The 27892-nt window shown below is 39.7% G+C and overlaps 1 protein-coding gene across 1 annotated transcript in view; it reads left to right on the forward strand.

Annotated features, from left to right (window-relative positions):
• Positions 1–27892, forward strand: part of Ryr2 (ryanodine receptor 2) — a 415387-nt gene that overhangs the window by 118215 nt on the left and 269280 nt on the right. The window contains exons 12-15 of the mRNA XM_059263016.1: positions 5924–6088; positions 10493–10614; positions 13337–13520; positions 15973–16108. Of these exons, the coding sequence (XP_059118999.1) occupies positions 5924–6088; positions 10493–10614; positions 13337–13520; positions 15973–16108 (607 nt within the window). The remainder of the gene's footprint in view (positions 1–5923; positions 6089–10492; positions 10615–13336; positions 13521–15972; positions 16109–27892) is intronic.

Raw genomic sequence — 27892 nt, forward strand, 5'->3', positions numbered from 1 at the left:
GTCCAAATAGCAAATGTACAGCACTAGTTTTAGTGTGCTCATGAGTCTTGCTTGGTGAATACAGTGTCTCTGTGTCACTTACTAAGGCCATAGTTGGTTTAAAAATAGTTTCCAGTTTATAAGAAACCAGATCCGTGTGCCCATTTTGGGCATTATTTTATATTTTTAAAGCCGTTTCCTAAATGGAATTATTTGAGTAGTTTGTTGGCACATTTTCTGTGGGACATGAGAAAGCATATATAGTCCTTACTTAATTCACTCACTTAGCAAATTGCTGTTGAGAACTGGCCTTTTATGTAGCTGGACAGATATGTCAGCATTTAAGAGCACATGATGCTCTTGTAGAAGCCAGGAGCTACGTTCTCAGAACTCATGTTGGGCAGCTCACAACCATCTGTAACTCCAGTTCCAAGGGATCTGGTGCACTCTTCTGACTTTCATAGTACATGCATTTAGGTGCATATACCCATATGTATACATACACACATACATGTACATAATTAAAAAGAAAGACAAATATTTTTTAAAAGAGCCTCACATTTGCAGACAATGATCAGATTCTGAGGATACAGAATGATTATAGTTAATTTCAATAATTAGCACACTGATTGATAGTGGAAGACAGTATTCATGTCAATATATAAATAAGAGAAGAAGAAAGCAATGTCTGCACAATAATGGAATGAAAATATTTCTTGAGAATTTATAGTACCTAAGATCTCAAAATGGACAGAAATTACAGTTATGAATGAATGAATTCCAAGATGATATGCCATAATGATCTCAAGGTTTCTTGACTGGCTATGTACCTGATGGGTATAATAGGTCTAGGAATTAAACTGTGTTTTATAGGAAGTTTCTATTTAACAGCAGAATATGTATCTTAGAGTATGTTTTATTTTGTTTTGGTTTGCCTTATATGAGATGGAGTCTTGCTCTGAACCCCAAGGCTTGCCTTGAGCTTACTGTGCATCCCAAGCTGGCCTCAAACTCATAGCAGTTCCCTTGTCCCAGCATTCCAATACTGAGATTACAGACATGAGCCACTATGTCTGGCAGATAGAGCACTTGTGGTATCCATGTGATCTTCAGATTAGATATCCCTGCTGGTATTATTTCAATTTCATTGACCTTTTGTCTTCCAGTTCCAGTGATATCCAGGTAATCCAATATTCTGATTATTACTATCAGTCTCTCTCTCTCTCTCTCTCTCTCTCTCTCTCTCTCTCTCTCTCTCTCTCTCTCTGTGTGTGTGTGTTTAAATGTACATTGCATTTTCTGGAAGAGATAACCTATCTGTGTATTCCTTGTGTGTGTAAAGGATTTTCCTCTTGGCGTTTAAATATGTTTTATATGTATAATAGATGCTTTAGTGGGTAGGGAGATGGCTCAGTGGTTAATGTGCTTGCTGCACAGGTATGAGGACCAGAACTTGGATCCTCAGAACCTATGTAGATGCCTTGTGGGTTCCCAGGCTTGGAAGACAGAGACGGGGATCCCCAGAGCAAGGTGTCTGTGGAGACTAGGCTCACCAGTGTGCTATAGCTTTGATTGAGAGCCTCTGCCTCAGCGAATCAGGTGGAAGAACAATGAGGATAATTCCCCACATCAAACTTAGGTTTCCACATGCACAAGAACACATATGTAAGTATACCTACACATGTGCTCACACACACATGCGCAAACATGCATATACACACATACACATCTCATAGACATGAAAGCATATGAAAGCATAAAAAATGAACCACCTTAAGTTCTTTGTCTTCTAGCTGTGTGATCAGAATCCACATTTATATTGTTCCCTCACACACACACTTCCCTTTTTTGACATTAACTTTGACACTATAATGGACATCAGAAGTGATGCAGTGTGGAGACTGAAGTTTGCTTTTTTTCTCTGAAGACTTACTTCAGTTTTGCAGGCAGGTCACTCTGTGAGACTGAAACCCGCTCCTGTCTTTGGCAGTGAACAGTTGCTTATATTTCTACTTAGTTCTCTACGTCCCACTTGCTGTCATTGTTCCCACCCTCTTCCCTGTGTGCACAGGTTATTGGTTGACAGGAATTGGGATGGGTTTCTGTAAAGATTTTAAACCCCTCTGCATCCGAGTGTGTCTCTTTTGATACCTCAAGCCAAAGAGACAGTTGCTTCCTTTTGCCTGAGTGGTATTTATAGAGCCAGGTATACCTCGAGGAAAAGGCTGGCATCCATAAGCCAGGCAAAGAGTTGTTTGTCTTTTTAGAGTTCTACTGTCTAGTCCCTCCATGCTTTTCTGATTTTTTTCCAAAATTTTGTAGTTACCCATGGGAAGACTTGTACTACTAATCTCCATTTTCTAAAGTATAGTAACTCAATGGAAAAGCCCCTGATTTGTGGAAGGGAAGTCAGTGTGGAGTTTCCACATGGCTGTCACTTCCTTGTCTGTTTACTTGACTTGTAATAATGTAGGCTCACCTTCTGATGGAAGCTTTTATCCTATGTTCTCTTCTTGGCTCCTGAAACTCTATACTTACTGTTGTTCAACACACTTGAGGCAGGTGAGCTCAGGGGGTGGCTTAGCAACCAAAGGCTCTGCTGGGCTTGGATACACACACCTTCTTTCCAATAATGCACTTGGAAGCCTGGGATCTTTACCTGGAAATAGTATGCATGTACATTCTGAACAATGCGGCCAGCAACTTGTTAACAACATGGGGCCTCTACCTCTGGTGAGCTGTAGGCATACCTCTCTCTGGGTGATGGGATACATTTCTTCTCACCTTAACAACCACTAAACTTAGAGTCTGTTCAAACCTAGAAGGATTGAAAGGTCATTCTAGCCTAGACAGGTTTGGGGCACATGTGCAGTAAAACAAACTTGTTTTCCCAAGTGAATTTTTAGGGATAATCTCCTATTTTCCTTCTTATGCCTGTGCATAATTGGGCATGCATGTGATTAAAATCAGATGCATTATGGGAAGGGGGATTCACAGTAGAGTTGATCTGTCAATGATCAATATAGAGAACTTCCCAAACTAGACCCCTAGTAAACAAACCTTTCTTTCCTTTATTCCCATAGAAATAGAAGCTCCTTGGTTTAGAGAGATGGCTCAGCAGTTAAGAACCTGCATTACTCTTGTAGAGGGTTGGTTCCCAGAACCCATCCACACAAGGAGGCTACCAGCTGCCTATAACTACATCTCTGGGAGAACCACACCCTCTCTGACCTCCACAGGCACTCATGGGCTCACTCTTCCTTCCACACAGACAGTGTATTTCTGATCTTCACCATTGTGCCTGAAGATACCTTGATACGTTTTCAAATTCCTGGGAGCTCCTGTTTCAATCCTTTGTCTGAGGCCCAAAGCCTAGAGATATCCAGCCCAGATCCTGTGCTGGAATGCCAGATTATTTTCATCTGAATTTCTCCTAAGTCTGAGCTGTAGGAAATGAAGACAGAAAGAAGAGCCACGACCCTGGGTGTTTGTTTTGTCTCATGTCACTTCAACAAGTTCTTACCTGACTCCAGGGTCAATGTCACTACCAGAACACGGTCCTTGGGAAATCTCCTCATTAAAACCCCTCACAGTGGCCATGGCCCATCGCAATAGAAAGTTAACAAAGCCTCACTGTGCAGCTAATGAGGGCGGGACTTCTCAAAACACAAATAATTAGGCTATAAACTCATTTCCCGGATAAAAGACAAAAAATGTTTAGAGCCTCATTGTTTTCTTTTGAAGAGATAATTACATTGTTATATTTTCCAGAATTTAATTTTCTCATTGACAGGGTTGGCATAAGTAGATTAGCTCTCTATCTCATCTGATAGAATGAAATTACAATAGTATATCTGTTTTATTGCTGATTCTTAGACTATTGTTCCAAGTTATTTGCATAATAGTTCATTTGACTTAGTTGATAATTGTATGCTTTTGAGACAGCTTTGACCGTTCTGTATTGATAATTGAAACTCATTTAAATTCAAAGTTTATCTACTCATTTTAGGGTCATTAAAGGGTCATTATTTATCACTACAAAAAAAAAGAAAAGAAAAAAATCAGACAGCATGAAGAATCTGTGACATTTTGTTTTGTTTTGTGTTGATTTTTGAGACAGAGACTCCCTATGTAGCCTTGTCTAGCCTAGACCCTACTAGAGCAGACTGGCCTTAGACTTGAAGTAATACTACTGTACCTGGATCTCAAGTACTGAGATGATAGGTGTGTGCCACCATATTTGACCTTCTCTTTTGTTTTGTTTGAATGGATCCTTTAGATAAAACAAAACTCAAAACTCAACTAATTTTTACTTTAAGCTATTCTTAAATAAACATTGATGTAGTGGATGGGCTTCGTCAGTCCACTGCTTACCTTGTGCTATGAGGATGTGACTTTGATTCCCAGGAGCCATGAAAAATAAGAAAATCTGGGTGTGGTGGCATGTGTTTGTAATCCCAGTGTCAGAAACGCAGAGATGGACAGATCCCTTTGGCTTGCTGCCCAGCTAGCCTAGCTTCCTTGGTAAACTGCACCAGTGTGATACCCCATCTCAAAGAGTAAGTGGGGGCAATATCTGGAAAATGTTACTCAAGATTATTCTCTGGCTTCCACAAGCAAGCACACCTGTACACATGTGGACACATACCCACACATATGTGAACACACACACACACACACACACACACACACACACACACACACAGAGTCAGTTTCATCAATAATCAAATAACCAAAGACCTAAAAGGAACATAACTTGAATTTAGAAAGGATAGTTATTTAGTGAAGGCATGTATAAGAAACAGGAAGGAATCCATTCAGCTTTGAAACTGTTATTTTAAGGAATATTCGTAGTACTAGAGAGATGGCCTCAGTGCTTAGAGCACTGGCTGCTTTTCCAGAGAATGTGGGTTTGATTCCCAGTATCCACATGGTGGCCTATAGCTGTCTATAACTCTAGTTACAGGCATCCAGTGCCTACATCTGGCCTCCATGGGTGCCAGGGATGGCACATAGTACACAGACATACATGCAGGTAAAACAAACAACAAAATACATAGTGCTTATTGGTTTTGCAGATGATGGGAATACAGATCCCAGCACCCACATCAGGTGGCTCACAGATGCCTGTAATTCCAAGGGATCCATTACCTTTTTATGTTCTGGCCTTCAGAGTACCTTGGATATGTGCACATGCACACACACACACACATGCACACACGCACAGACACACTCACACTTGCACACACACATCTTCAAAAGGAGAAGTTTGAAGAATTTGACCTAGTCAATTCCTGAATCTCAGCCCTCCTTAGTAATACAAAATTCTGCAGTCTACTTTGGAAATTGCAGGAACCAAAAGTACAACTCTGATCAATTCAAGAGAAATAAAATTCAGTTGTCACTAACAGCCTCATTCACATCCACATCTTCACAGTTGTTGTATCCAAAGTCGATCAGGCTGACTGAGGTTTTTTTTTGTTCGTTTGTTTTTTTAAAATTCCAGATATGTTCAAATTTTTTCAAGTCTGGTCTCATTTTTGTTCTGATCCTTTAAGGAGATACTTTTATTTATAGGGAATAAAACTGAGCCCTATGCTAGAAAGATGGCTCAGCAGTTATGAGCACAGGCTGCTCTTCCAGAGGACCCAAGTTCTGTTTCCAGCACCCAGTAGGGGGCCTCACAGCTACTTCTAACTCCGGATCTTGGGTCTCTGATGCCCACTTCTGCTGTACATTTGCATACATACCCCAGATGCACATACATGCAAATTGTTAAAAATAAAATAAATCTCAAAAGAATAATACTTAGCCATTACCAGTATTTCAGGGGCCCTGAGAAAACTGAAAAATTCAAGGCGTGTTTTTACAAGATAGTGTTCTATTGATATAGACTAATGATTTTTTTTTTTTACAATATATGCTATTCTCTTTTTATACATAGGAAAAATTGGATGTAGGGGTGAGAAAAGAAGTTGATGGCATGGGAACCTCAGAAATTAAGTACGGAGACTCCATTTGCTATATACAACATGTGGATACAGGCCTGTGGCTAACCTACCAGTCTGTGGATGTGAAATCAGCACGAATGGGAACCATACAGCGTAAGGTAAGATCATACACAAGCACAGCTTATGGCAGTCATGTTCATAAGTGAAAAAACAGGAGCACAAAAACAAAGGCTTCAGCCACCTCCCAGGGGTCATTATTTTACACTCTAAAGGTCAAATTGTACTATTTGTTTATTTAGTATTTCATCCAAAAGATTCTGATGATCAAGTTGCTTGTCTATGCAAGCAAACCCAGTGCCCAGTCTTTCAGATCCCATTTCTATATCTGAGGATGTAATAATAACTACTTTTAATGAATTATGAGATTTCCAGTCCCTTGGACCACGTGCAACAATGCCACCATAATTGACTTTGTTCTTTTTAGGATGAACCCTTGTGGGGGTTTTCTCAGTGATGTATAGGATTACAATTTGGGGATTCATGTATTCAAATACTAGGGGAATAAATACACTGTCTTCTAGATTCTATCTTATTCTCCCTAATTTTCTTTGTCCTTCATTCTTACTGCTACCTCCTCTTACTCACAAGATAGCCACCATACTTCTTGGTGGTGGTACCAGTCTAGGCCTGCCTCCATTCTAAACCTTTCTTCAGTTTCTTTTTTCTTTTCCTTTTCTTTCTTTTCTTTTTTTCTTTTTCTTCCTCCCTTCCTCCCTCCCTCCCTCCCTCCCTCCCTCCCTCCCTCCCTCCCTTCCTTCCTTCCTTCCTTCCTTCCTTTTTTTTTTTGAGACAGAGTCTCACTATGTAGCTCTGGAAGTTGTGAAACTATGTGGTCTGGGAGAGCCTTGAACTCACAGAGATCTGCATACCTCTGCCTCGCAAGTGCTGAGATTAAAGTCATGCACCATTCCTGGCTCCTTTTCCAAATTTCTAGACATCACATTTCACTGATCTAGTGTATCACATAAGCAAACTTCTTGTCATTCCCCAGAAAATCACAGATTTTCCCACCTGTGCTTTTGGATAGGCTGTTTCTTCTCTTTAGTGTATGACTCTTGTTTTGTCAGCCCACGGTTTGTGCATTCTTCATAGTCTAAACTCGAACAATCACATTGGATGATCTTCCCTTCCCAGATGGTCCACTGTGCACTCTCTGTGCTCTGACAGCATTTGTATAGCGCTTACTAAATTTTACGTACACTTCCCGTGTGGTTTGATTTACTCAGTATTATGGTTTGAATGTGAAACATCCCGCAAGTTAATCCTCTCTGGAAATGCCCTTATAAATACACTCCAAGGCATGTCTCATTAATTCCCTAGGTGCTTTTTAACCCAAGCAAACTGATAATCACAGTTAAGTATCACAGACTCTGAATTGCTGATGCTGCTTTTGGAGAGCCTCAGAAGGAAAACAAGGGATGACAGGCTGAGTGATCAGGACTCGCTAGCTGAATCCATGCTAGCTGTCTGTATTACTCCATCTTTGGTGCACCTACTGTGGTTTTTACTCACGAACATGTTTGTTCTTCTCTTGTCTGGCCATGTTCCTCCCAAGTTAACTTCTGTGTTTTTTTTCAATTGTTTTGAGATTTCTTTCAGTTTCTATCTGTCTCTGTCTATCTATCTATCTATCTATCTATCTATCTATCTATCTATCTATCTATCTATCTATCTATCTATCTATCTATCATCCATCATCTATCATCTATCTATCCATCCATTGATCGATCTATCTATCTATCTATCTATCTATCTATCTATCTATCTATCTATCTATCATCCATCCATCATCTATCATCTATATCTACCTCTCTATTATTATTATTATTATTATTATTATTATTATTGTTATTATTGTATCCTCCTTCTTTAAAAATTTTTCATCTAGCTTTTGTAAAATTTCAGCCTATTTTCATTTGAGCTTTTTTTTTATTTACTTGTTTCCTCACTGTGAATTTTCACTCCTGATTTATAGATCTTACAGGATTTTGCATCCTTAAGATAATTGAGATTGTTTTTATTTTTAAGTGGTCTCATTTTATTACCTTTTGGTGGTATTTAAGAAAAAAACTAGCAGTGATTTTTGAGTTTTATAAATTAAAGCCAATGAAAATCATGTTTTAGCTTCCTTTAATTTGTTCAAATAATTAAGATACCAGACGTCTAGTTACTAAAGAATCCTTACATTCATAGAATTAAACCCTGCTTGACCATAGCCCATTATTCCGGTAAAATCTTACTAGATTTAATTAACTTATTTTATTCAGAATTATTACATATATTCATGAGGAAAATTAAATTCTTTTTATGAGTCGTTAAGTTTTCATTTCATATAATTTACATGTTTATTAATTTCCACATGTCCTGAAGCATCACTCTTCATTGGTCTCTCTTCAACCACTGTGAAAATGGAATGACTTTTCCCAGATCACAGACTTAGAAAGACAGATGACAAGACAAAGTTCTCCATCCACTGGTCTAGGATATCAGCTCTTTGAAACTGTATCAACATTCATGTACAAAACCATCCAGTCCCAAGGTCTTCTAGCTTGTGAGCCTTAAATTATCCCTCCAGTGTTTCCTGAAAATGAACTATGTGTATTTGATTTTATAATCAGTTGAAGGGAGCACCTTTAGAATACCAGGGCTTACTGTTGTTTTTGAGATAGAGTCTTGTTTTGTTTCCAGGCTATCTTTTAACTCCTGGGTTCCAGTGATTTCCTATCTCAGCCTCTAGAATAACTGGGGCTATAGGATGTGCCACCATGGCCATCTCCGTTGATTATTCCCCTGGATTAGCCAGGTCTTCTGCTGTTTGTTTTTGCCACTGGGATAGATTCCCATAATATTCTATTAGCATAGTCAGTTTCCTGTATTCTATGATTCTTCCTTCTTATTTTATTTTCAGCCAAGTCTGGGAGAGGTATATTTATCTATCTTCTCAGAGAATCAAATTTTAGATTTACTCATCCTTTCTGGTGTCTTCAGTTTTTATCTTCATCAACTCCATCTTTCTACTTTGTTGGTTATCCTTTTTGTGAGACTTTTTGAGGTTTAATACATTATTTTAGTATTTTTTTTCTGTTAATGAAAGCAAGCAAGAGAAGCATCTTGCCTTTGAATACACATCTGTGTCTCATTGATTTTTGCTTCATCGGTTCCTCTTTACTCAAGATACTTAATAATTTTGGTTCCAGTTACAGATTATGGTTCATACAATTCATTCAGGGTGCTGAATTAATTACCTTGCTTAAGTGTTGAATGAAGGAAGCCATACTTGAAGGGACATATGGTCTCTTTCCTCAAATACATTGTGCAGTCAGTTGACTGGAGCCATTGAAAGTGTGGAAGGTGGTGAGCACTATGATAGACAGGACAGAAAGGAAGCCCTGAGGAGATCTGAAACTATTCTAGTATCTGCCTTTGTGATATAGGTGTTGGCTGTGTGTGTGTGTGTGTGTGTGTGATCTCTTGAAAATTCATTGATCTGTTCACTGAAGATATGTGCACTTATTTCTCATGGAATGTTCAAGATGTGAAAACTAACAAAGAACTAGTGTGTGTGTGTGTGTGTGTGTGTGCACGCACGTGCACGTGTATGTTAATAGTTTAGATACCTCAGAGTCAGGGGTTAGTGCTTAGTGATCGATCAGTTCATGATACAGCTGATGATATTACATAGTAATGGAATGAAATGCCTTCTCTGTTGGTTTGTCGTTTGTTAGGCTGTGGATAAATCATTGATTGCAGATATGGGGCAATGTTTTACTGTTGTTTCATTCAGCTCAATGTATTTATTGAACCATCTTTAAAACAATAATGTAGTCACTGTACTGCATGGCTGCTTTGTACAGGGACTTCGCCTATTATTTACTCTGAGCACAATTGTATCTGTTGCCTGGTTTTGATTCCATTTGTGATTATGGCTCAACTTTTAAAAATTATTTAATTTTTTGCCAGGCAGTGGTTGCGCATGCCTTTAATCCCAGCACTCGGGAGGCAGAGGCAGGAGGATCTCTGTGAGTTCGAGGCCAGCCTGAGCTACCAAGTGAGTTCCAGGAAAGGCACAAAGCTACACAGAGAAACCCTGTCTCGAAAAACAAAAAAAAAATTATTTAATTTTTCATCCATACATGAATGCGTTTTATCGTGCTCACTCCTCTGATTTTAATTCCTTCCAGGTCCTTTTCCCCATCTCAACTTTTTGAGATTTTTTTTTAATTAAATTTTGTCAAGGAGGAATATTTGGGATTGAGCCCGGGGTCTTCCAATGCTAGGCAACCACTCTACCACTGAGCTATACGCCTAGCTCACGTTATTATTTCAGTTTGAAACAGACTCTTACTAAGTTGCCCAGGCTAGGCTTGAGGCCTTTCTGCAATCCTCCTGTCTCTGCCTCCTGAGTGACTGGGGTCGTGGGGGTATGCCTCCCACAGGGAAGAGCATATCTCCTTCTATAGCTACCTTGCTAGAAAAATGACATTGTTTGCATGCTCCTACAGGCCATTATGCACCATGAAGGCCACATGGATGATGGCTTGAACATATCCAGATCTCAGCATGAAGAGTCCCGCACAGCCCGTGTTATCCGGAGCACAGTGTTTCTCTTCAATAGATTCATAAGGTAATTTGTATAGTGATAGTTGTTTGATACTTTATGTTTGGCTTTCTTCCTGAATTTACAAACAGATCATTCTAAAACACACTAGCCTCATAAATATATGCTTTGCTAAGCTCATATAATACAATTTAAACTGTAGCTTAGGTTAGGGAACATGAATTTAATAGAAAGCTATCAGTCATGATGATTTTATAATTTTTTTGCTGAACTTATTAAATTCTGTGATATAGTAAGGATAATGATATCTAGATAATTGATGAATTTTAAGCAACATTCAAAATACTGTGATTCTTAAAATTAATACATTTTTTCTACTTAATAATTGAAACAATTTCTTATCCATGAATCAAATTAACCTTGTGGCCACACTGTTTTCTGGCAACAGCATGGTAATATATGACATAGCCTGGATGGAAGGCCTTTCTCTGTTTAAGTTTGCAGACCTGATAGAAAAAATATTTTCTATAAATACACAGTTCATATGCATACACAAACACACCTACACACACACATATGAAACTAAATGAAAACTTTACAATTTGCAATAATATATACTTTAAACATTACTAATTATGAGAATGGATATGTTTTACATTTGTTTTTCTGAATTACATTATTATTAATTAATATTCTTACTAGAGTATTAACAACTTTTTACATTAGAGACATTAATTTCCTGTGTAGTTGTATCATTGATAATTTATTAGTTAGGAAAAATAATTCTAAATTATTTTTCATAGTTCCTGCCTTAATCAATCTTTCTGTTTTGCTTTCCAACATTCAAAAGACCTTTCCCATCCAAGATTATATTAACGTTCATTTTATTATTTCCAGCTTCATTGACTGCTCTCATTGTGTGTGTGTATAAGTGTGTGTGTGTGTGTGTTATGTGTGCTTATATCTAAAAATGCACACAGCTTTCACCCTTACATATATCTGATATTTACTCCATTTGTCTGCCTCATTTAAACCTTGAATTTCATCAGCTGGCTTAGAAATGATGTGGGAACAGCTTCACATTGCATTTTTTATTTGGCTTTCTGTTCTGTATCACTTACATTGTCGTGCCAGTCTACACAATACCAATTGCTTGTATTAATCTGAAAACCATGTGGAGGTAATGAAACTTGGGACTGGTTTTGATTCAGTTGGTACCACAACCCATGAAGCTTGGGTTCTGGAACCCTGATTGGGGGCCTCAAGAAAATGAAGAAAAGACAGACACATGGACATACATACAGTAAAGTTGAGATCAGGTGGGGTCTGCTACCGAAACTAGAACCTCAGCTTATTAGGTACAGCACAGAGGGAGGGGCTGGCTAGTCTTTATAGGAGGTCTCTGCAGGCCAGCAGTCTCAGGCTGTAAACATCCAGGAGGAGGAAGCTGCAGTTGTTAGTCTCTGCACACCATGGTCAATTTTCCACAAACACTCACACTCAGACTTGCCCTGAGGAGAGCTTTGTCATCCCTCTGAGTCTCACGTGGGCAAGACTTTGCCACTCCCATGGGGCTGAGGCATTGGAGTCCTGGACATGGCTGTGCCCATGTCAACAATATACTTTGACTCAGGACTTCAGCCACTCAGGGCTCCCTTCATTACCTGTAAGTTGGCATAGTTGTCAGGAGTAGTTGTAGTTTTACTATTTCTAGTGATTGAAAAGCTGAATTCAACTATTCAACATCACTATCAATCTTTATATGAATGACCATACATTTAAAATAAAAGTTTGAGTGTTATAAAATGCAAAGCTAAGCTAATTGTCATTAATAATTTAAAAATATTAATTTTAATTTTTCAACAATTTCATATGTATGTGTTTTGATCTAGTTTTATTTATTCTTTTTGTGACCCATTGAGCAAGAGTGCTCATTTATTTACAGGAGCAGGGGAAACTTAGCAGTGCAACACCACTGAATAGAATGAGTCCCTTTTCACAAGAGACCATTAACAGCCAGGAGCTCCTCATGGAGGAGTCAGGCCTCTTTGAGACCCTCCTCTGTAGATGATGGAATCTCCTCAGGCTCCATCTTGTACAAATAATCTCACCTCTGAGTTCGTGAGTGCAACTTTTAAAAGATTTAGTTTTAATTTTGAAAATTAAGTATCTTTGTGGAGGTTTGTGGATGTGAGTGCATGTGTTCACAGAGTCCAGGAGAGAGCATTGGACCCCCTGGCACTTGAGTTACAGGTGGTTGTGGGCTGCCTGATGTGGGTGCTAGGACAGAACTTAGTAAACATTCTTAGCTGCTCAATGATCTCTTCAGCCCCATAAGTGCATGTTTTTTTTAAACAGATAGGAATTAAAGAGTAGCAGGTAGTGTCAATGATAGTAAAACCTAAAATAATCCCTTACCAAAAGCCAAAGCAACCTCAAACAATCAAATGTCAGGGCTATGGATCAGGGAAGATACAGCCTTACATCTTAAAGTAGTGTTATTAATTGGCTTTGTATTTAAACCATTTCTCCATTGACCCAACAGGGTTTGTTGTAGAAGCATGACTCTGGATACTGCAGTCTGGGATACACTGTGATGCTTAGATACTGTGTTACACAGTTATAATGTGAATATGGCCATTATGGCTAGTAGAAAGGATGTCTTGCACATTCCTTTGACTGTGCCTTCTGTAAGAGAGGATGCCACTCTTAAATCATCTGCCAGTCAAAATACATTGAACTGAAATTGTGGATCACTAACCTAGAGAAGGGTTTGCTTTTGCTTCAGGGGCCTGGATGCTCTCAGCAAGAAAGCAAAGGTGCCCACCATTGACTTGCCCATCGAGTCTGTGAGCCTGAGCTTGCAGGACCTCATCGGCTACTTCCACCCCCCGGATGAGCACTTGGAACACGAGGACAAGCAGAACAGGCTGCGAGCCCTGAAGAACAGGCAGAATCTCTTCCAGGAAGAGGTGAGATCACACCCGTTCATTTTCTGTTGTTCTCTTGGGAAAATGACTTTGTAGTGAAGAAAATTATCTGTCCATTCCACATCTCTGTAAATTCCAGTAGAGAGTAACAAGGGCATTACTGAGCAGAGAAGCAAGCTTGGAAGAAAACTGCTCATTATCTTTATTTCTGTGTCACTCACCTGGCCAGGGACACTTAATTTTACCATCAGTTCTCACTGGACCATTTTTACCACTGCAGTAGAGCACTGCTGGGTGGGCTCCAGTAGAGGTAGTTCCATGTTATTCTTAGACTTGACTTTAATGAGTTTGAGTTTGCAGAATTTTGTTTGAAGGTGCTTCTTAGCCACATTCAAAGCTATGAGTTTAAAAACACAGCCCCATAAGCTGAGCAAATGAACACACTTTGATCACACTGTTTTATATTGGCTCCATAAATACAGAACACACACACATACACACACCCCTCATCAGGCCTTGCAAACTATATAGTAGGCTATAGGAAACTCCTTGAAAGAGCTGCAGGCCAAGAGTGCTCTGGGCTTGGATAGAAGCAATAGGGGAGATGGAGGATGAGGTGCACTCCAGTTTCCTGTATGAACAAAGTACCCACACCCTTTCGTTTTGCATATATTACACTGTGTGTGTGTGTGCGCGTGCGTGTGTGCGTGCGTGTGTGTGTGCGCGCGCGTGTGCGTGTGTGCGTGCATGCGTGTGTGTGTGTGTGTGTGTGTGTGTGGTGCTGGAGACAAACCCAGGTACTTTTATGTGCTGCACAAGTGAGGGATCTGTCATTTAGCTGTCCCCAGTCTCATGTGTGCCTTTGATATATAATAAATTATATAAAATATAATTTATTCTACTAAATGTTCCACTGCTTAAAAAAAAAATCAACTCATGTGCCACCTGTTATGTTAGAGCCAAGCAACAACCAGTTTACCAGCCTAATGGCCTGAGATGGTTGTCAATGTTAGAACTACAGGTTTCAAGCCTTTAAGTGAGGGTGTTGGAGATGATAGAGCCAGCGAGGGTCTCAGGAGACATTTCAACTCTAAATGAACATGTTCCCAACATGGGAGTGGTGATTATTTTTTCAAGAATTAACTTAGGCTAGAGATATGGCTCAGAGGTTAAGAGCATATACTAAGCTCTTTGGTTCCTAGCATCCATGCCAGGAGGCTTACTACCTGTTAGTTCTAGTTCTAAGGAATAAGGTGTCCCTTGTGGCCTCTGAAAGTACTGCAGGCACATGCATATCACATACCCACACAGACATATGCACGTGATTAAAAACAAAGTGTGCTCTCTCTCTCTCTTTCTTCTTTACAAGAATGAAGTACCTTGTAAAACCATCTAAGGAAAAAGCGTAGAGGATGTTGTTGAGTTTCCATAATCCCAAAATCTATGTTGTACTTTTGAAACTGGTTTTTTTTTTCCTGATGCTTTTGAAACTGATACTAAATTTTGCAGCAGTTTCTCTGTGTAAATAAAAGAAGTAATCTATGATCATTTCAACAGGAACATTTACACAAACCAATAGTAAGAACAAGAGGAATTAATTGTAAGGAGTTCTTAGGTTCACATATGCCAGATTATTGAACCAGTTCCTGTACAATGGTTATTTCATATTTGGAGGAATTTCACATAAATATTAGGCTATGAAAATTTAAAATATGAATTTAAATGTTTTCAGTCTAATGTGAATAAGGCTTTTGATTCTTTGTCATTTTGTCACATAAGACCATCCAGAGAGGACCTAGCTGAGATCCATGACTGCTGCTGAAATTCTGTCCAATGAGTGAATTTGATTACTCAATATTTTATAACTTTCGTTTTCATGGTGCTGTCTCATTTTAAGCCTGGACCCAGCAATATCAATGAAGACTCCATAGGCTGTTTCCTGTAAATGAAATTTTTTACTTGCTCTAAAATTTCTTTTCGGTGGCTTTCTTTCACTTTATTCAATATATCTTTAATTTAGTAGTTACAGTAATGCTTATTAAAAACAAGGATGAAGTCACTAATAGTAGAATACCACTCATGACCTGTTCATGCCAACCACTGTTAAACCTTGCAAGGTAAGTGTAAAGAAATAATTTTGCAATTTTCTTTCACTTTTGTTTGAGAATGAAAACCAAGATTGAAACCCTAAGTTATCTGAAGATCATCTCTCAGGCAGACGTGTTTCTTCTTGTCCTTTGAATAAATGATCTGAGTTTTCTTTATAATGAACTAGACTTCTCTTTAAAATCAATTTGTTCCCTTTTTTCCTTTTGTCCTGACAACAATTTGTTTCTTTCTTTTGGGACACAGTCTTATCTGTAGCTCAGACTACCTTGAACTTGCAGTTGTCCTCCTGCATCAGCCTCCTGTGTGCTGGGATTGTACAGGTGAACTGCCATGCCTGGCTCAGAATTAGCTTCTGACGGTGATTTATTTTTACCCCTTCTCCCAGGGAATGATCAACTTGGTTCTGGAGTGCATTGACCGCCTGCATGTGTACAGCAGTGCAGCCCACTTTGCAGATGTCGCGGGCCGAGAAGCAGGGGAGTCTTGGAAATCCATTCTGAATTCTCTGTATGAGTTGCTGGGTAAGGACCATGGCTAAGTTTCTATGGAAAATGGGATTATCTATTTGATGATGTCCTGTAATAGTTACAGCAGTTTTATAGCATGCTTCCTAGTCAGAACTTTTAATTTTTAATGAAGTTGACCTAAAGCCAATGGTGCTTTGTGGATAGACCCTTCTCTGAGTGAGGAAGGCTACCACAGAAGTAGTTGTGCCTTGGTTAGGGGAGGTGGCTGTTGCAAGGCTCCAATAATAGCCAGTATTACTTATTTCCTTCTTGGTTCTCAAGTTAGTATTATAAAGTCCCTCTCTTTTCAGCTCTGGTTTGTCAGTGGTTGTTCTAGTGTCTTCCTGTAGTGTTTGTAGGATCTGATTTGCCAACTTATAGATATATATATTTTTGAGCAACATTTGAAGTTGTTTATAACATATTCTATTGGCTCTGTGCAAGCAAAGGTCTTCCTTAGTTTTGACCTGAGCTATTTCATAGCCTTTTTCATGTCTCTTACCAAGAACTTGGGTTAGTTTGGTTTTACCATATTGCAAACCACTCAGCTGCTTCCATGGCAGTTAGCATGTTACCTGTACGATATCCTATTGAGTGGTAACTGGGGTTGGTTTCAAAGACAAGACTATCAGCTTTCTGGGTTTTGTGTCTCTCTCATTTGGTTTAATGCCTGATACATAGTAGATACCTGATATCTATTAATAAATCACTATTAATTAGATGACTGAATTCTGATGGAATAAAGTATATCCAAATTTAAAAAAAATGATAGAATATTTTTAATGTGAAGAAGAATAGGTAGTCAAAATATTTGGAAATCCTTTAAAATATAATTAAACATCATTAAAATTTATAGAGTCATGAAACAATTTATTCATAATTGTCCCGGTTAGAATTTTTAATGTTTTCTTCAGATGAGCACTTTGATATGCCATTAAAATTAAGCACAATTTGGTGCTTTCATGGGGCTGGCATTCACATTCCTCTGAACAAGCCCAGGGATACTGAGGCTTCATAGAAGTCCAGATTTACTATTTACCCACAACTGTTATCAGGATGAAGATTTCCTGGCACCAAAATTCTAGAGAGTACATTTTCTAAAGGTGCATTTCCTTGCAAATATAGAATTGATAGCATTGAAATTCTTAACAAAACAACAACAGCAAAACAAAAAAACAAGACAGAGAGAAGAGAGAGAGGAGAAAAACATGAGTTTGGTGTGTTTTTAACCTAGTTTGGTATCTTTTTAAAACCACAGTGTAACTTCTTTGCGTGATATGATGTGGATTGACTGCAGACAAACTATACATTTTTCCAGAGGTGTGTTATAAGGTGGAACAAGTTGCACATGTATGAAGACAGTGTGACACCTTAATTTTCTCTTTATGTTCATTCTTTCCATGGTCCCATTTCTTTTCTTTTCTTTTTTTTTTTTTTGGTTTTTCGAGACAGGGTTTCTCTGTGTAGCTTTGCGCCTCTCCTGGAACTCACTTGGTAGCCCAGGCTGGCCTCGAACTCACAGAGATCCGCCTGGCTCTGCCTCCCAAGTGCTGGGATTAAAGGCGTGCGCCACCACCGCCCGGCTCCATGGTCCCATTTCATCTGCCCCTTTAGCAGGTCATATGCTCACCTTCCCATGAGTAAGTAGCATGAACATTGGGAGTTATGATGATTTGGGGGAACTCATCATTGAAGTTTCTTGCAGCCAGATATACTCTTAACTTCCCCTGGAAGCTGTAAATCCCTCAAGGGTACTCCCTATGACTATGGAGAATTTGGGGATCTTCAATTTGTTTATTTTAGAGCCCATTGAAATAGCTTTAATATACTCTACAAAAGGCTGAGAATTGTACAAGAATTGTAATTAGGTTTGTGGCTTCTTTTATTGGAACATAGTGAGAGATGTGACTTTAAAATGGTGCACGTGTCCCAGGAGAGAGAGAGATGGCAGGGGTGGAATGGGTAGAGTGATGTATCCGTGCCTTAAACATCACATAAATGAAGGTCTAACATAAAATTTAGCACAGTGTCTTCATTGTACTTGGAGGATCAACTTTTTTTTCTCTCTCTACCTTCTATGTGGTCAGATTCCCATAATCTGGTTTCTCTTTAGGACCTGAGCTAGCTCTTGCCAGGACCCCATGTTACATACTTTGTAGTGTACTTCCAGTTTGGTTTTGGGGAGGCAAAGGAAATACTGTCTTGAGAAAAAGAGCACATTTCTTCCTCTAACCCTCTGACACCCACACCTGCTATCTCACAGTCCCAACCCATAGCCATTCCTGAACCAGGAACTCTGGCAAAGGGATGGGTGGGTGGGATTTTTACCAGTATTGGCCAATGCTTGAAACCTAAGTTAAGCCCTTGCTCTTCATGGCTCTCAGCTAGAGGGTGGAGTTACAGGGAAAGCTTGCCTGTCCATCATAGATGCTTGTTCATGTGCTTCATTCGTCTAAACGGTTGGATGAACCAAGGATTAAAGCAGAGTGCTTTTATCTGCTGCTGCCTCACACTGTGCATTGGGCAGAGTCACATTCAATCAATGTTATTTTAACTGATTTAATAAACACATTGTAGAGATTTCCATTGATTTTTGGTAGCAGGATGGATATAGCCATTAATTCACTTTATTCAAAAACAATGGGCCTCTTACTCCTTTTTCATTAGGCCCTTTTATTGAGAAACAGAAGCCTAAATTCATCCCTAGCCAACAGCTTCTGAGAAAATATCTTTCCCTCTTCCCAGATCCTTGCCTCTGCCTCTGCTATGGCTTTGGATGCAGATGAAGCTCAGTGTTCTGATTGGAACAATGGAGGAAAAGAAGGTGCTTGCTTCTAGTGTTATTCTGCCAGTTTTATGAATTAACATACCGGGCAGATAACAACTGGCACCTATTGTTTTGAATGCTGTCATGGAAGTAGTGATAATGATTCTGCCATGAGGTTGCTGGACAGTTGGTATTTGGTTTTGGTGTCTCCATGTGTAGCATAAGATGGTACTTTTCTTCTTGCCTCCTCCCCGGTCCCCATCACCCTTTTCCTTTTGGTTAGTTTCTGTCATCATCCTTTCCCCCTGCTAACACAGTATTACTTTTTCTTCATCTTCTGCTGTAGTTCAAACATGCCCTGGGAAAGAAACCATATGTACATCTCCTGGATGAGACAAGGAAAGTTCTAGATTAACTTGTAGAAGATAATATGGTCATGATTATTCTTAGAATGTACTGGTGTTTGGTTTTTACATCTGGAAAGTACTAGTTGCTTTCCGGTACTTTCTCCAATCAAGATGTGATGAAGTGGGAGAGGGGGGACAAAGTTTCTTTACACTTCTTGCTGCACTAAAAGCTTTAAATTCTGCTCATTCTCTGGATATAGTGTCTCCTCTTCTTACACCTGTACTTGCAGCATCCCATGCGTAGCTGACTCTCAGCAAATACAGCCATTCTTCCATAGTCATAGGTGTGGCATCCACACTCTTTAGTGTCTGTGGATTGAAAATGATAGAAAAATACTGTGTCTGAACTAAACATGGATGGCTTTGTTTTCTTGTCATTATTCTCTGAACAGTACAGGGTAATGACTGTTCACTTTGTCTGACGTAAATAATCCAGAGATGATATGAAGTGTGTGGCAGGATGTGTACAAGTTGTATGCAAAATGACATCATGTTATGTGAGGATGTTGAATGTCTGAGATTGTTGGGATGTGTGGCACTGACTCACCAATGATACCCAGGGGTTACTGAGCTTGAGACCTCCACGACACTGAGAGTCTGTAAAGTTTCTGGCTGATTTCTCATCTCAACCTCAGACCCCAGGTAGCCCACCATCACTTCCTCATGGATCTTCATCGACTCTAACACTGCTCTCTATATTTTCTAGAACAAGGCGTCCCACGTCTGTCTTCCCTCTTCCTTTCTAACCCCTGACCTCACTCACTCTTTGTAGTTGCTCTACATTGCCTCTTTCTAGTACTTTCTCTAATCAAGAATTATATTTCCAGAATGTCTATAACTAGTTAATATTTATAAAATTTGAATATTCTGAAGTATCTGTACATGCTTCCTTAATTATTTATAGCTCATTTGATTAAGAAAGGATTTGATGGTGCTATTACTTAATATTGACATAATTAGAATTCCCTGAAATTTACATCTTGCCAGTGTAATAGCTGTATGGTACTAAGAACACAGAATAGTTTCAGGCTCATGAATATATTTTACTTTTAAATTTATTTTTTGGGATGAATAGATGGCTCATTGGTTAAGCACATATGCTTCTCTTGCAGAAGACCATAGTTAGGTTCCCTGTACATCAGGCAGCTCACAGCTGCCTGTAACTTTAGCTCCCGGAATCTGACACACCTTCTTATGGGCTTTGTTGATACTGTACTCATGTGAACCCCACAGCACACATACAAATAAATAAAACTAAAAAATAGACTGGGTTTTCAGAGTAGCAAAAGATAAAGTATTTTCCCCAGTGTGTTCGTGTTTCTTGACTTTTGCCTTTCCACTCTGCAGTCCTTGGGTGAGCCTTTTGTTTAGCTACACCTGCACCTATTGGTTTGTTTCGATTATATATTTACTTAAATGCCTCACCTCAGGAAAGATTCCTTGCCCTTCTGCCTGCTTCCCTAAGCACCTCAGCCTCTTGCCCAGTGTCTGGATGAGGCATCCTTGTACAACAGAGACATCTAGGTTAGGGTAACATGGGCTTAGTGTCTGGTGTGTCTCCATGCCAATAGAAGCTCTCATGCAATCTGAGTAGCTGTAACAAAATATACAAGGCAGATAGATGGCCTATGTACAATGACAGTTTCTCATACTTTTGGAGGCAGCAGTTTGAGTTCAAGGCATCAACACACTGTGTCTACCGAGGGCTGCTGAGAGGCAATCTTCTGACCATATTCTGCAAAAGGTTTGAGTATCTCTCTAGGAACTAGAGAGGTAAGGGCATTAACCCTGCTGATAAGTTCTCCAGTCTGATAACCTTATTCCCACCCAATGACTCCATCTCTTAGTGTCATTCCTAAGGATTAGGATTGTAACATGTGAGTATTTGAATTCAATATTCAGATCATTACACAGATTTCATGAATGGGTTAAATGTTTGTTAAATACCTATTTTGGGAGATGCTTTGATCCAGGCACTGAGGGACAGTGGTGACCAAAATACAGCACCTGTGTGTGGTGATATTTTATTTGTATGTTAATAAATAAAATTTACCTGGAGATCAGAGGTCATAGTGAGCCATAAAACAGAAGTCAGGCGGCACAGTAGCACACACCCTTAATCCCACTACCTACCATAGAGACCTGGAGGTCTGTATAGACAGGCAGTGATGAGGAAGTGATATGGCTGGACTTAGAGCCAATGAGAGGGCAGAACAGGAAGGCAATAAAAGTGCAGGTTAGACAGGAAGAAGCTCTCTCTGGGGAAGCTATGGTGTGGTGGTAAGCCAAGGCTACTTGTGGCTATTCCCTATTTCTCTGGTCTCTTTGGCTATTACCCCTGTATTTGGCTCTGTCTTTCTTATTTAATAAGACTGCTTAGAAATTGGGCTCTACCTGTGTAAGCTTTGAAGGAGCTCAGAGTCGAATGGGAAAGACAGCAGTAGAAATCACGGTGCCAGCAAGGATGTGTGCAACTGTTCACCGAGCTACCTTCATCATCCCATCACATTGTCAGTACAGAATGGTAATATCTGACTAACCAAGATCAATAAGTAGGGTCCCATAAAATAGTTTGCATGATAGATACTATCATTATAAAATCAAAAAGCCTGGAGAAATATGCCAAAGTTTGCATGAAAGTCAAATCCTAATTAGTTCTCTAAAATGTGGAGTTTTATATACCCAAAAGAAAAATAAATACTATCTAATAAAAAATAAACAAAAGTAACAGCTAATACAATAATGGATGAAATAATAAAATATCTTTACCATGTCAAATAAATGCAAATTAAAATAATAACTAAGAATTCTATGCTTTTGGCTAGGTTGGCACAGAAAATAATTTTGATAATACCCATCATTAGGGAAAATGTTGGCTGCTGTGTTCTGGATTGGAGCATGAATGATGGAATTTAAAATCCTGGCCAACCCTGGTCTGACTACATATAAAATTTTAGATGCTTGTGTTCCTTTGCTCTCACACACTCTGCTTTAAGAAGCATGTTCTAGAGGTGTATTTGTATAAATGTGAAAAGATCATCCACTGTAGAATTACTTGTAAATAGCATAAAATTGAAAGCAATCTTTATATCAACAGGGGATTGGCTCCAGAGCTTGTGGTATACTTTAGTGTAGTGCTGTGGAATCATTGAAAATTGAGATAAATCTATAATTTGGAAAACTGTATGAAGCAGACCAAATTGTTTCTCTATTTTTATTTGGGAACCTGTGGTATGACATTAACTTGGAAGGAACAGAAAGGCTTACTTAAGTATGTATGAATTAGGATTGGAGGGATGCCTCAGTGGGTAAGAGAATGTACTACTCTTGAGGGGACCCAAGTTCATTTTCCAGTATCCACATTAAGTGGCAATCTTTGTAACTCCAGCCTTCTTTGACCTCTGAAGTCACCTGCTCACCCCCTGTCTCTCTCTGTCTCTGTCTCTCTGTCTCTCTGTCTCTGTCTCTGTCTCTCTCTCTCTCACACAAACACACATGCACACACAATCAAATCTTATTTTAAAAAAGCTTCCACCTGTATAAAATTAGAGATGTGTAGAGGAGGAATTTCTTGTGTCCAGAAGATGTTCTGCAAGAATCTACAGAGAAGTGTTACAAGGCTGCCTCTTAGCAGGAGGATCTTGATTTTTAGCATCTGTTTCTACTTCTGTGTCACATTGGCTCATAATCTGTTGTAATGAACAACTTTTATGATTGACAAAAGTGGTAGCACATGCAACTTAAATTAGATATGTGATGGTAAGAGAAAAAAAGATATATGTTGGTTCTAGTTTAATTAAAAAAAAACCCTGGAACATTTATATATCAGTGAAAATGAAAGTCTTTTCTTTTGTATACAAGGTAGTTTAATAGTTTAGAGGTGTTCCAGGTGAATAGAATTACAAAAAACTAACTTTACAACATTCCTTTGGTTTATTTTCATTTTAATATTTATTTTATTTTTTTAACCTATTTATTACTTTTTTTAAAATTTATTTTACATCCTGGCCACAGGTTCCCCTCCCTCCTCTCCTTCCAGTCCCTCTCCCAACTCCCTGTATTCCCACCCCCAAACCACTCCTTCTGTTTCTGTTCAGGAAAGGACAGGTCTCCCATGTATATGAACAAAACATGGCATATCAAGTTGCAATAAGACTAAGCACCTCCCCATGTATTAAGGCTGGACAATGCAACCCAATATGAGGAGTAGGGTCCCAAAAGCCAGTAAAAGCATCAGAGACAGCCTCTGTTCCCACTGTTAGGAGTCCCACATGAAGACCAAGCTACAAAACTGTCACATATATGCATAGGGCCTAGGTCAGTCCCATGCAGCCTCTCTGGTTGTTGCTTCACTCTCTGTAAACCCCAATGATACCAGATTAGTTGATTCTGTGGGTTTTCTTGTGGTGTCCTTGACCCCTCTGTCTCCTACAATCCTTTCTCCTCCTCTTCTGCAGGATTTCTGGAACTCCAACTAATGTTTGGCTGTGGGTCTACATCTGTTTCCATCAGTCACTGATGAAGCCTCTCTGATGACAATTGGGCTAGGCACCAATCTCTGAGTATAGCAGAGTATTGTTAGGCATCAGTACATGGACATTTTATTTTTTGTCCAGTCAAGTTTGGTTCTATCCTAGGTCTCTGGGTCATCCAGCCTGTAGTTCCTGGTGCTCCAGGCAGTGTCAGGGATGGGCTTACTCTCCTGGCATGGGTTTTAGACTGGACCTATTTTCGTTCTTACTGTTGTTCTGGTGACCACTGATTTAACAACCAGAAAAAATTTAAGGAGTGAAAACATAGATTAGATTTTGAGTTTCAGAGATTTAAAAGCCACCTTCCGGCATTTTCATTGACTCCAGACTGTAAGCCCATGTGAGCTCATACTTCAGTTTAGAAGAGTTTTGGTTCTGTCACAGTCATTAGAGTTCTGTAATACATTTCTATGTCACATTCCTATGTAGCTCATTTTCCTTAGCTTTCAAAAGATGTACTATAAATACCAACTTCAAATTTATGACTCCCCCTCCCTGATTCTTCCAAAGAGGTAGACAGGATTCAAAGACATACCTTATGGGTAATATGCTTGTGTAGCCTGTATAAGGTCCTGGGTCCTACACCCAGTGTGTGCACATGCACACACGGGTGTACACACACACACACACACACACACACACACACACACACACACACACTCTAAAAATAAAACAAGCACAAAATAAAAACAAAACCCAAATAGCTGGACATTAGATTCTCTCCTAGAGCTAAGGAGAGAATGAGCCACTTCCTGCTCTTGCTGCTCAGTTTTCTTTGGATGCTTGTCATGTGGAGAGCAAACACAGAAGGCAGGCAGGGTGGTAATCTATAACAATTTGGTGCTTGACATGGACTTAGTGAGGCTGGGTCTTAGGTAGAGATTGATAAAGGTGGATTTATGAGCCACCGTCAGGAAGACATCAGGATGTCACAGACATTTGTACTTGGAATTGGAGGAGCATTACTGTGGCCCTTTTTCATATATCTTTTCTGACATCCACATAATTAATCTGTGGGGTGCAGACAAGCCAGCATGGCTTTCTAAAGATGTCTGGGACATGGCTCTTTGGCAAACTATGAATACTCATTTGCTGAGGATTTGAAGCAGAAAACAAACAGAGTAGGATGCTGCTCTTTATTGTTTAGCAGAAGTGATCAGTCTCTGAATCCTTGAAGAGTTGGGGAGGTCAAGGCTTAGTTCCCAGTTCAGTGTTTTAGGTGGGGCTTTTGGGATCTGATTGGACAATGGGGGCTCTGAACTAATCAGTGTATTAATCCAATGGAGTTATAATTTGATGGTCTATTAGGAACAGGTGTTCTAGAGTAGGAGACCCAATTGAATGAGTGTATATTAAAAGAAGATTTTTAGATTAGTTCACATAATACAGGATGGGTTGTCCAACAACAGCTGTCTCACACTTGAGAGTCTGAAGGATCCCTAGAAAGCTGTTGGTCTTCATTGTATGTTGGATGCCATAAGATTCTTGGTTCTGATAATGGGGAAAGTGGAAATCCCCATTTATCTGGACTTCCACTGGAACGTGATGCCAGCATTTAGGATGACTATTCTTGCTTCAGATAACCTGATCAAGACAGTCCCTCACAGGTATCCCCAGCAGCTTGCTTTGTAGTTAATTCCAGATCCAGCTGAGATGACAAGATTAACCAACACAAGGACATCATTTAAGGTGGCTGAAGCTATGAGGTGAGGCTCTTGGAGAAAGTGGGCCAATGGGGATTTGTCCTGGGCCAGCATACCTTGTCTCAGTCCCTCTTTTTTTTTCTCTGCTTCCTGGCTTCCACCAGGAGAGCAGCTTTCCCGTGCCCTTTTGCTTCTGTGTTTGTATATTGTCATAGGCACAAAAATAGTAGAGCCAGCCTATTATGGATTGGAACTAATGACACAGAATTAATCTTGCCTCCTTTCAAATGGTTTTCTCAGAGAATTTGTCACAGTGATGGATACTGACTGTCACAGAGCATACAGTAGCTAGAGACTTCAGTGCCTCCAGAACATTTCCTAGTATTGCTAGGAGGCAGATTCCTGGGTGCCAGGACATGGGGGGGAGGCTGCAAGTGATGAAAATCAAGTGCCTGGCCTTCCCAAGTGCTCAGCATAGGAGCCATCCCATGCTTGTCTGCAGAGATACTTCCTGTCTTGTTCCCCACAGTCCTGGAAAGGCATTGCATTGAAAGGCATGCTGCTTCCCCTCTTTTACTATTTTGTCCTAGTCTCATCTTTATGAAATAGCAATGGCAGTCGCAGACATAGTTTAATAGGACTTTGTTTTATTACCAACATTGAGATCTACCTTTCTGAATATGGTTATACATTTATAGGGCTCTATTCTTTTAAATTATTTATTTATTTATTGTTTGTTTGTTTATCTATTTGTGTGTGTGTACACATGTGTGTGTATGCTATAGCTTGAAAGTGGAAGTTGGAGGACAATTTGTAGAAGTTGGTCTCAGATCAAACTTAAGAGTCTGGCTTGGCAACAAGTGCCTTTTCCTGCTGGGCCATTTTGCTGGCATGAGGACACCAACTCTTAACATTTTCAGAAGACTGGGCAGTTGAGCAAGAAGGCCACAGAGCCTGGTGTGTTCCCATAGATCCAAGAAGCCACTGCCTGTGTGTGGGCTTGGCCCTGTGTTTGTAAGCCTGAACATGACCTGGATGTCATCTTCTTAAGTAGTTTTTTCTCCAGACAGCTGCTCCTGATCTGTTGAGGGTGGTGAAGAGAGGGAGACCTCTGTTGGTACTTGGTTATGTGGCTGTACACTCAGTGCAGGAGATCAAGGCTGACATCCTTGGGGGCCCGGCAGTAGCTAAGAGCCACTTTCTCTTGTAGGCATATTGGGATTTCCCAGAAGAGCCTGTTTGTCTTAAAGTTCCTGTGGTGAGTCAGGAACTACCCTCATCTGGGTGGCTCTTTGTTAACCCCGCCTTGGCTGTGTGTACCTAGTAACACAAGCCCAACCTCTTTTCCTTAAAGCCACTCTGCTACTTCAGTGTCCCCACTGAGCAGACACAGGGCAGCCTCACTGTGGCACTTCCTTCTCATGATCAATAGAGGACACCTGATTCCCTGAGTGCTTCTTTTACACCAGCATCTTTGGGCAACTCTAGTTGCCAAGGTCCCTCATCCTCAGGGACAATGTCTCCATTTCTCTAAGACTCTCTTAAATTCTTCACCTCCAGTTTTTAGTGGATTTTAAGTGTCTGCTTAGTAATCTACATGTTCTTAAACCTTTCAGATTCTCCTCCCCTCAGCCCCTGCTGACTGTGTTGTGGAGAGCCTGTGGGCTGTGCATTTGCAGATTGTGAGAGACTAGTGAGATGGCTTCTGACTTTGTGTCGCTTCCTAGCACCTACCTAGTACAGTGTATGGGATATGTCATGTCCCCAGTGCTGACTGAGTAGGGTTGATGAGTGAGAGTTTCCTGGCCTGACATTGAGGTTTCAATCCACTGGTAATTTTCTGAGTCTGTCATTCTTCTTGGAAAGTTTAAGTCAAAATTTAGAGCTATGTGAGTATGAAGACAGGATATCAGAATACTGCAGGTGCTCTTCAGGGCATGCTAGACACGTCTTCATAAGCACTTCATAAGTTGAATATACAGTAAATTGAAAATGTGTCTGAGATATTAACCTCTCAGACATTATTGTTTAGCAGAGCCTGTCTTAAAGTGCTCAGAGAACTAACGTCACTCCACAAATGGATACAGTCATCCAGTATGAAGCCTATTTTAAAGGAAGAAGGGCTCAAGCAATTTATTAAGGACTTGTGTTCCCCAATTGCTGTTAATATATTATTGGGCATCAGCTACTGGCCCTTATGATGACATGGTGGACTGGATGTAATTATCCAGCACCACAAAGAGAACCCTGAATGCCATATCCATTGCTCAGAAATAGTGTTCAGAATGCAAAGCACTGCTTCTATGAAATTCACATTACATTTTCTTTTTTTATGTCAAAAAGATTCCAGAAAATCACATTATTTTAAGTTAGGCTCACAAGAAATAAGAAATGGATAATGGAGTGCTTGTATATGTTAGTTACCTCTCTGTTGCTGTCATAAAACACCG

The sequence above is a fragment of the Peromyscus eremicus genome, chromosome 5 (genome assembly GCF_949786415.1).
Source record: "Peromyscus eremicus chromosome 5, PerEre_H2_v1, whole genome shotgun sequence".
NCBI lineage: Eukaryota > Metazoa > Chordata > Mammalia > Rodentia > Cricetidae > Peromyscus > Peromyscus eremicus.